The sequence below is a fragment of the Vombatus ursinus genome, unplaced genomic scaffold (assembly GCF_900497805.2).
Source record: "Vombatus ursinus unplaced genomic scaffold, bare-nosed wombat genome assembly UNPS02010822.1, whole genome shotgun sequence".
Lineage (NCBI taxonomy): Eukaryota > Metazoa > Chordata > Mammalia > Diprotodontia > Vombatidae > Vombatus > Vombatus ursinus.
In genome coordinates, this window is record NW_020950600.1 from 6,816,003 (window position 1) to 6,826,313 (window position 10,311).

General features: G+C 46.2%; 2 protein-coding genes across 2 annotated transcripts in view; both read right to left on the bottom strand.

Moving 5' to 3' along the window:
- PANK4 (pantothenate kinase 4) overlaps nucleotides 1–1,181 on the bottom strand; it is a 44,641-nt gene extending 43,460 nt beyond the window's left edge. Inside the window, exon 1 of the mRNA XM_027855409.1 lies at nucleotides 1,051–1,181. Within this exon, the coding sequence (XP_027711210.1) occupies nucleotides 1,051–1,174 (124 nt within the window). The 5' untranslated portion in view covers nucleotides 1,175–1,181. The remainder of the gene's footprint in view (nucleotides 1–1,050) is intronic.
- Nucleotides 1,182–7,052: 5,871 nt separating this feature from the next.
- Nucleotides 7,053–8,533, bottom strand: HES5 (hes family bHLH transcription factor 5). The gene is made up of 3 exons (XM_027855410.1): nucleotides 8,370–8,533; nucleotides 8,084–8,249; nucleotides 7,053–7,964 (listed from the first exon to the last, which is right to left on the bottom strand). Exons 1-3 carry the CDS (start codon nucleotides 8,421–8,423, stop codon nucleotides 7,696–7,698), a joined length of 489 nt encoding a protein of 162 aa, XP_027711211.1. The 5' UTR covers nucleotides 8,424–8,533; the 3' UTR covers nucleotides 7,053–7,695.
- Between the last annotated feature and the right edge of the window lie 1,778 nt (nucleotides 8,534–10,311).

Here is a 10,311-nt window from a genome sequence, read left to right on the forward strand (position 1 = left end):
GGGGGGGGGGGGGGGGGGGGGGGGGGGGGGGGGGGGGGGGGTGTTTAGGACCTAGGGAGTGGGTATATGTGAAAGGGGGTGTATTTGAAGGCCCCTGCTGTGTGAGAGGAGGAAGGGGTAAAGGACCGGGGGTGAGGGGATGGGTGAAGGCCTGAGGGGTGAAGAGGGAAGGGAGGGTGATGGGGGAGGGGGTGAAGTGGGGAATAGTGGCCCGACCCTGAGGGTGCGGGTGAAGGGCCCGGGCCGGGGGATGCGGGGGGGAAGGTGGTGAAGGACCTGGGGGGAGGGTATATGTGAAGGCGGGTGTGTTTGAAGGCCCCGGCTGTGTGAGATGGGAAGGGGGTGAAGGACTGGGGGTGGGTTAAGGCCTGGGGGGTGAAGAGGGAGCAGAGGGTGATGGGGAGGATGGTGAAGGAGGGGTGTGTGTGAAGGGCCACGGCTGAGGGTGGGGGAGGAAGGACCTCGCGGTGTGAGGAGAGGGGGGTGGGGTGAGGGACCCTGGAGGGGGTAGATGTGGAGTACCGGGGGGTGGGGCGAGGGGGGGGGGTTGAGGGACCCCGGAAGGGGGGGTCGGAGTGGAGGACCCCTCCGGGATTCCAGCGGACAGTTGTTTACCTCTTCCCTCCCCCACCCCTAGCTCGGCCACCCCCCCCTCCCGCCAGGTCCCGCACGGCCGGCCAGCCCGGGCCAGGCCGGGCCAGCCCTGCAGCCTCCCGGGGCTTGTAGTCTCCCAGCCGCTCTCCAGCCCCGAGGGTGCGGGATCGAGGACTCCATTTCCCGCCGTGCCTCGCTCTCCCAGCCCGCAGCAGGGCCTCCTGGGATCGGTAGTCCCGTAGCGCCCCCGCAGCAGGCCCGGAGGCCGCCGGGAGAACTACAGATCCCGGGAGGCCTTGCGGCTACCCTGCCACCGAGCTCCCCCCTCCCTGCCTCTCCTCCTCCCCCCGCCCTTCGTCCGTCCCCCACCTCCCCCTAGTTCACCGGTACCGGGGACGGACAGCCCCGGCCCAGTCCACACCAGCCCGCTCTCGGGCCCCTCAGAGCCCCCGCTACCTATGTCTATGGCGAAGCGCTTGGCATTCTCCAGGTTGCGGAAGATCTCGTCGGGAGGGAGGGTGATGCTCTTGTCCAGGCTGTCCCCGCTGCTGCCGCCACCGCTCGCTCCACACTCCGCCATTTTGAATCTGCCTGGCCAGCCTCATCAGCCATGCAAATATATGCGCATGTGTTTGAATCTTAATAGGATCCCACCCCCTCATCGAATAGTTTATGCTAATGAGGCCCTGCCAGGCAAGCTGCCTCCCTATTCTTTCTCCTTCCTAAAGCCCGAGGCGACTCTACCTGACTTTGGCCAGCCCTGGGGTGAGGCCCCCAAACCCTCAAACCCCTTCGGGGGACACCGAAGTTATAGACTGAGAGCTGTGGAAGGACCCTCAAGGAGGGACTATCCTGTCAAACCCCTGAATTTTACAAAGGGAGAAACTGAGGCACAGAGAAGTGAAGCAACTAAGTAGAACTGGGATTTGAACCCATGTCCTCTGACCCCCAAAATCCAGTGTTTTTCCACTGTACCATTGCTGCCTTATCTTGGTCACATACAAGTGGAATCAGGCTGCCTCTAAGGTTCCTTCCTTACCTGAGATTCTGTTACTGATTGAAATGGTCTCCTTTCCTCTCCCCTCAGTCCCCAGGGTGTCATTTACTCCCTTCGTGACCTTGGGCAAGTCACCTCACCCTTCTAAGCCTCAGTTTCCTCCTCTGTAAAATGAGGGAGGATGTGGATGAGCTGACTTTTAGAATACCATCATATCTATGATCACATGAATTCGATTTAATAGTATTTACTAAGCACCTATTGTGTGTTATATGCTTGTCATTTGTTATTGCTCTCAAGGAATTTACATTCTACTGGGAGAAACAGCATGTGCACAAAATCCTTTCTACACGATCCCAGACAAGTGGTTAACAAAGTGGCCTTTGCTTGATGGTCCCTGGTGACCCGGAGCTCACTACTTTCCTGGTTTCCTATCCCCACTTTTGGACAGGTCCAAGGACTTTACAAAGCTTTAGAGTTTACAAAATACTTTAAAATTCATTTATCTCATCAGCTAGTCAATTAGCAAGCATTTATTAAGCGTCTAACATACTAGGCAAGAGTCCTTCTACATCTGTAGAGGCAAACATCCTTAATTATCCCCATTTTGCAGATGGGGAAACAGGGAAGAGAGCAAGGTTAGATGATTGTCTAATGCGATGGTTCCAGGATTCAAGATTAAGTCAATTAGAGAGGTGGAGGGGAGCTCAGCAGTTGTACCTGTACAAAAATCCTCTCTGCAAAAATCCTTATGGCTTGTGATGACTTTAATCATTAAGAATTTTTTTTTTCTTAGAGTCTTTCCAGTTTATCAATGCTCTTCCTAAAATTGGGCACCTACAATTGAACACAGACTTGACACATGCTCTAACTAGGAGAAAGGGCAACATAATTAGCCCTTCCCTCATGTTGGCTATAGCACCTTTTTCAAAGCAGATCAAGATTGACTTCATTTTGGGGTTCTATTTTTTATTGAATTTCATTGCTATCTTTTATTTTTATATCTTTTTCATTTCCAAATATATCCTTCTTCCTCTCCTACCCAGAAAGCATTTCCTTATGTGAGGGCAGGAGAATGTGTGGAACACTCTCCTATCTAAATTAATGTAATTACAGAAGGACTAGGCATCTCTATTGAATCAATTAATTAAAAGTGTAAACCACCTGTGAACAAGTCTTTAATCAGTAGGGGAGGCCAGAAGGACTTTGATCATTCATGACACCACACAGGAAATGCTTTGCCATTGGCTGAAAGAAATAGATATACCTTTGAGCCTATACCCACGTATATGTGTATAGATATCCTATATCCTAATAAACCAGTAGAGAATAGAGCATTCCAGCAATAAGTCAGTCTAGTAGTTGAGAGAATTGCCCTTTAAGGGGTGGGAGGAGACCAGTGGTGAATTTTAAGAGTTGAGAAGATTGGGACTTTCCATATGCACACATACCATTGAACCCAGAGCATCTGTGGATGAAGGCAGTGTGTACATAGGAGCTAAGAGACACAGCAGGGACAAACTAGAGATACTGAGGAAAGACAGCCTTCAGGACTCCAACAGAGCACTGACCCTCAGAGCCCAACAGAGGGCTAAACCCTTCATCACGATTCCAAAAGGACTTTCAGTATCTAGAAGAGAGTTACCCCTTTGCCACATGGACTGTCTCTCTCTGCTGCAGTTTACTTTCATTATGAACCCTGTGTATTACTGTGAGAGAATGTCCCAGACTTGCAGAAGGATTGAGCAAACAAACCTGTTCTACCTGCTTAGTAAATACTACTTTCTAGGAGTTAATTAAGGCTGACAATCAATGGTGAACACACCATATGGGGGGTCCTGGGTGACAGTCCTAGAAAAACTCTCAGACTCTCAAGGTTACTCCTCGAACCCTCAGGGAAGAAGTAGTTAGCTACACTCTGGGGACTCAAGCTGTCAGTGCCAGTGGGAACTGGGAGAGTAAGCCCAGAGGGAGTAATATACTTGTAATGATGAATTTTAAAAAAGAGAGAGACTGCAAGAGAAAAAGCAATTCAGCGAAACATGCAAGGCAGCAACCAAGTTAGAGAGCATTTGTTACCCTTAGAGAAGAGCACCTCCCTCCCTTCCTTAAAGAAGGAGAGGTCTAAGGGAGGTGTCTTCTTATAACTCTTACCCCATGCAACCTTAGTCATTATGATTGGATTACATTCAATTTCAGTTGTTATCGAGTTTTCCATTTCCATTATTGGGTATTATTTTTGGCTCTGCTCACTTCTCTCTGCATCAGGTCACGTAAGTCTTCTCAAGATTTTTTCTGTTCTTCATAAGCTTCATTTGTTGCAGTGATGGAATATTCGATCACATGAACGTACCACAATTTGCTTAGCTATTCTTTGTTTACAATTTTTTACCATGGCAAAAAGTGCTTCTATAAATATCTTGGTACACATGACACTTTGTGTCTTTGACCTCTGTGGTAGATATGCCTAACGGTGGGATCTGTGGACATCTTAGACATTTTCTTAAGAGTAATTCCAAATTGCTTTCTGGAGTCCTTTTCTCAATCCATTGCTCTGGCAACAGTGTCTTTGTGTGCCTGTTTTTCCCCGGCCCCTCCCACAATGACTCTTCTTTTGTTATCTTTACTAGGTTGCTAAGTGTGAGGTGAAGCCTCAGATTTCTTTTGATTTGCAAATCTATTATTAGAGATTTGGAGTAATCTTTTTTTTTGATAGTTGTTAATAGGGTGCAATAATTCTTTTGAGACCTGTCTGTTATATGTTATGGGCATTTATTCAATGGGCAATGGTTATTGGTTGTATATTTTTCTCAGTTCCCTCTGCATATTGGATATAAAGTCCTTATTGGAAATTTTTGATGTGGAGATTTTTTCCTCCTAATCAACTACTTCCCTTCTGAGAATCCTAGTTGTATTTTGTTCATACACAAGCTTCATTTAATTGTAATGTTCTTTTTTATTTTTTGCGCATATCCTATGATTGACTAACATATTGAACTTGAAGTCTAGGGAACTGCTCGAGTCTGTTACCTGATGTCAAACTCACTCAAAACTTCCTTCCCAAAATGAAATGCCTGGATTTTTCTTTTCAGCTGATCAGATGTCTTGATGTCCACTGTAAACAGGTTCTGAATCAACACTCTGATGTTGAGACAGAGTGCCCATTCATTCTTTAAAAAAAAGATCATTCAATCACCAAGCATTTATTTACTGTCCACAAGGATGAGCATCTGCCCCTTGGCAGAACTTCTGTGCCAGATGCTGAAGGAAGGTCAAAAAGGGACAGTAAAAACAAAGCAAAAGCAAGAGGGTACCAGAGCCCATCTTTTGACATTTACATTATACTTTTCTTACGATATCACTGTTAGGCAGGCAGTGTGGGTTTTATTTCTTCTATTTTATGGATGAGAAAACAGAGGTCCAAAGTAAAGCAATCTAGTGCAGTGGAAGGCACAGTGGGTTAAAAGTCAGCTGATGGAGGTTTTAGTGCTAACTTTGAATTCTTGCACTGATTGCTAGTCTCACCTGGAGATAAGAGGGAGGGAAGGAAGGAAGGAAGGAAGGAAGGAAGGAAGGAAGGAAGGAAGGAAGGAAGGAAAAAGGGGAGAGAGTGAGGAAGGAAGAAAGGAAGGAAAAAGGAGAGGGAGGAAGGAAGGAAAAAAAAAGGAGAGAAGGAAGGAAGGAAAAAGGGGAGGAAGGAAAAAAGAGAGAGGAAGGAAGGAAGAAAGGAAGGAAAAAGGGGAGGAAGGGAGGAAGGAAGAAAGGAAGGAAAAAGGAGAGGGAGGAAGGAAAGAAAAAGGGGAGGGAGGAAGGAAGGGAAAAAGTCATCAAATCCAGCTCCTCTCATTTTACAGACAAGGAAACTAAGGCATAGAAAGGTTAATCAACTTAAGCAAAATCACACAAGGTAGTAATTGGGAGAGGTAGGATTTGAACAAAGATCCTCTGATTCCATAGGCAACACTCTTTCCTCTGTATTACACTTTTAAATAGAAAATCAAACAGTTCTGAGTACAAACTTTTTCTGGACACAAAATAGGCAGGTGACTGTTTCTGCTTTCCTGACTCATAGGAAGCATTACAGAAAGGGAGCTTAGATATTACTCTGATCCAGGGGGGCCTATGAACTTGTTTTTTAAAAATATTTTGATAATTGTAGTGCAATATTGTAGATTTCCTTTGTAATCCTCTGCATTTTGTGCATTAAAAAAACATTCTGAGAAGAGGTCCATCACGTTTATTAGGCTGTCAAAGGGTCCAGAACACAGAAACGATTAAGAACCTCTACTCTAGTCCTACCACCCTATTTTACAAATGGGTAAACTGAGGCTTAGAAGAAAATGATTTGCAACTCAAAAAAAAATTAAAGTTTAGGTCAGCTGTTTTTAGCCATTATTGATGATGATGATACGACTATGTAACAGAATAGAGCCAGCCTCAAAATTCTGGGAGATTTGACACCTACTGGCTGCTTGACCCTAATCACAAAAGTCACTTAACCTCTTAATAGCATAAGTAAACTATGAATGACTGCAGAGTAGGTGCTGACCTGTATTGATTGGTTTCTTGATTTATCAATGAAATCATGGGCCCAGGTACAGAAAACAAAAGCCAATGTAGTATTATTAGCTAAGTCCCAGGCTTTTAGTCAACTCAACAATGAGCACTTATTAAGCTCCTACTATGAGCAGTAGAACAGTGGGCAGTGCTAAAGCCCTGGGGATACAGATGAAGAGCCAAAGAAAAGCTAGTTTCTACTCCTTATCTCCGAAACTAGATATCTGCTCCGAGTACTCAGAGCAAATTAAAGCACAATATAAATTTCAGCTATCATACTTAGATTTAAGAGATAGCCCAATGGCTATCTTGTGAGATAGGTCTTCTCCGGCTGAATCTAGTACTCTAGTTCCTAAGGTGAGAATGGGGATGTCTAGTCTGTCCACTGACTGGTGGAGGTCAGGATTCAGGTTTGGGGCGGACAACTTGCTGTGCCTGCATCTTCCCCAACACCTTTGATTCAGCAAGGTTTCTGATAAAGTTGATTTAACTTCCTTGTTCTCTTATAAAAAAAAACAAAAAACAGTAGGACCTGATTAACTGGGTTTATTCCACCCTCCCCTTGCTAATTAATGCACCCCGAGTCAGAGGGCCCCCCAAGTACCTTGAGTTTCAGAGCCCAAGGACTACTGCTCTCCCAGTCTTCCCACTACAGATAAACCAGTAAATCACTGAAAAGATTGATCATGAAGAAAGATTTATTTGCATTTCCAGCATGCAGACCATTTCTACATGCTGTCCAGTGACAGCTTTGAATGCTGATTACAAATTCTACGCCCTCCACATTGGGCAACAATCTGAATCCTTTTAGGAGCATAACAGACATTTCATTTCCCCTCCCCTTCCCCTAATTATCCCACCCTCAAAACATACAAATCCCACCCCTGAAATATAATTTGTACAGTGGCCTTTCCTGGAAAGGCTTCTAATAAATACATCCATCATAAAAACAACAATAGTTGTTACTTTCTTTCCTATAAGGATATGCACTGGGTACTGCCTTTGCAAAAGGCATCAACACTGGTCTATCTGCCCCACAGCACTGCACACTCTACTTGAAATTGGCACATGCCCTGAAGGATGCCCTCTACAATGGGTCCCATGGGGGACTGTCACTTTTCTCAGCATACCCCCGCATGTGCTAATGGAATTCTAGGACCCCTCTGGTACCACAATGTGGACAAACTTGCTGAAGTTACTGTTGCTGGGGTACAGACCAACACATCGCAACCTTGATTAATCAGGTTAGATAATATTAAGCCTTCTTCATGGAAGATTGGCCCAACAGTCAAGTCATCCCTCAAGGAACATTACTTTACATTCTTTTAGAATGGCCCTCTCTCTGACCCAATAGACTAGGCAAGGAGAATCAATATCCTTCGATGAGAAGGGAAAGATAAAAAAATGGAGCACTCAGTGCTCTATAAAGGAAAGGGACAAAGCATTTTGCTCTACATTCTAGAGGAGCCAGAGACTTGGAAAGCAAGTCCGGATTTTCCTCTGGATCTAGTAAGCATGGGTCCCCACCATTCAGAGTCCTCCTGGTCCTACCAGGGCCGCCAGAGGCTACTGCCAGAAGGTGACTGTCCAGGGGCTGGCTTGGTCGAGGCAGCAGGGGACAAGGGAGAGGAGGAAGGTGCTTTCAAGTCTTGAATAGTGGTCAGAGACGCCTGTGGCCGCTGGAAGTGATAAAGCAGCTTCATCTGGGTGTCTGTGTTGGCCGAGTGCAAGGTCAGAAACTGGACTGCTTCTTTGAGGCACCAAGAGTAACCTTCACTGTAGTCCTGTTGCAAGCTCTTGGGGCAAGATGCAAAAGCTGCAGGGGAAAAAAGATGAGGTTAGAGGTATAGACAACCAACCCACAAGTGAATCAGAAAACCATATGCTCCTTGGATCATAGGTTTGGGAATTTAGCAGCTCACACCAAGCACTCACCTTTGCTGTGTTTCAGGTAGCTGACGGTCATCTCTAGGATGTCAGCCTTCTCCAGCTTTGAGTTGGGCTGGTGTCTCTGGAACTCTTTCTCCAGCAACAGTTTCAGCTGCTCGATGCTGCTGTTGATGCGGTCCCGGCGCATCTTTTCCACCACCGGCTTCCTCAGCTGTTAGGAGAGAGGGAAAAGAGAAATGAGTGGACCCATTCTCATCCCGCAAGTTAGGAAATCCAATGTCCACCTCGCAAAATACGCCACAGGAAGGCCACTGTAGGAGGGGATACTTACTCGATTTTTCTCTTTAGGAGTGAGAATGTCCATGGAAATAGCGTTGGGGGCCATGGCTTTTGGAAGGATACTAGGGAATAGAGACAGACGAAGATTCAGTTCTGAGCTTAGGCTCCTATCGGATGCAGACTCAGAGCCAGAGCCCCCTCTATTTATACCCTGAGAGCCGCATACAAATGCATGGGGCCAGAGATCTTCCGAGGTTCCCACAGTCCCCGGCCAATCCATGCCTTTAGAAGGACAAAGGAGACAGCATCTATTACGCCATGGTAAATTGGTTGTGAATTGCCTGGGGAGTAATGACTGCTCCCGGGGGAGCAGGTGGACTGGGGAGGCCGCTGGACAATAGAACTGAGCTTTGGCGGGATGGGCAGGGACGGTGGGAAAGCATGGGCCATCATTTTAATTACCGCCGGGCCCCAAGTTGGGAGCTGAACATCTCAATATGTCGCCTTTTCCCAGGCCTGGGGAAGCTGCATGGAGAAGGTTGGAGGGAGGGGAGATGGGGGGGGAGCAGGAAGGAGTAGCTTCCCCCTCCCTTCCTCCCTCCCCAATTCCCTAGCCACCCACTTACTTAAAAAAAAAAAAGCGGAGTGTGTGTGGAGGGGAAGGGGGAGGGTTAAGCCGATGAAGCGCATCTTTCATTTGGACATGAAACACTCTTTGACGTTAACCCAGGAATCCTGAATGGATGGATTGTCAGCACTATCTTTGGGCTTCCCTTCTCTGATTACTTGGGATCAGGGCTGGACTATTTGGCAGCGGTGAGAGGGGTTGAGGTAGGAAAAGGTTGCTGCCTTTTCAGACTTTTTCTGCGCTAGGGACTTGTTGACATTGGTTCCATTTTTATAAGATCATAGGATTTGAGAATTGGAAGGAACCCTAGAAATTGGCTAGCCACCCCTTCATTTTACAGAGGAGGAAACTGAAGCCCCGAGAGAAGTGACGTGTCTAAAGTCACACAGGTGGCAGAGCTGTGATTCAGTCCCAGCCTCCCCGATTCTTTTAGAATAGGGGTACTTAACTGTGTTGTGTCATGCATCCTCCGGCCATCTCATGACTCCTATGGAAGCCTTCTCAGGATAATGTGTTTTTTTTTTAACTTTTTTTTTTTTTAAGGCAATAAGGGTTAAGTGATTTGCTCAGGGTCACACAGCTAGTAAATATCTGAGGTTGGATTTGAAATCAGGTCCTCCTGACTACCCAGGGCCAGTCTTTTATCCACTATGCCACCTAGGATAATATTTTTAAATAATTGAAGGAAATGTCCAATTTTGGTTAGAGGTTAGTGAAAATAAAGATGAATTTTTTTTCCCATCTAAGTTCACAGACCTGCTGAAATCTATCCGTTAAGAATGTCCTCGGGGGAAGCAAGGTGGCACAGTGGATAGAGCTCCAGCCCTGGAGTCAGAAGGACCGAAGTTCAAATCCAGCTTCAGACACTTGACATTTAATAGCTGTGTGACCCTGGGCAAGTCACTTAACCCCAAATGCCCAATCAAAAATCACACATACAAAAAAAATGTCCTCCCACCTTTTAAAGAAGAGATTCCATAGTGATTTGGTCAACTAGCCCTTCCTTATATGCCCTCAGCTGTCCTTTCCCTACCATACAGAACCAGCCTTCTATGATTTTGAGAAGGTTCTAGTCTGCTGGACTCTTCCACTGGCCCCCTACTCTCTGTCCCCTTGGACTTGCAGTCATCATCTATAAATTCCACTTTGTGGTGCCCAACTTTGTAGATAATACTTCTGTGGCTCCCTGTTACCTCTAGGATAAAACACATAGTGCCTCTATTTGGTACTCAAAACCCTTTACCATCTGGTATTGGATAATCCTTTCAGGATATTATATATTATTCTACCTCATGTGTACCATGTTCCAGCCAACCTCTCCCAAAGTTCTGAAGAACACTCCCTGGTCAATCCATGCCTTTAGAAG

Excerpts from the sequence above, each read along its gene's own strand:
- HES5 (XM_027855410.1), bottom strand. The coding sequence starts at position 8,423 with ATGGCCCCCAACGCTATTTCCATGGACATTCTCACTCCTAAAGAGAAA. Across the intron at positions 8,250-8,369 it reads CTCCTAAAGAGAAAAATCGA|CTGAGGAAGCCGGTGGTGGA; the intron begins GTAAGTATCCCC and ends CTCTCCTAACAG. Across the intron at positions 7,965-8,083 it reads CTACCTGAAACACAGCAAAG|CTTTTGCATCTTGCCCCAAG; the intron begins GTGAGTGCTTGG and ends TTTCCCCTGCAG.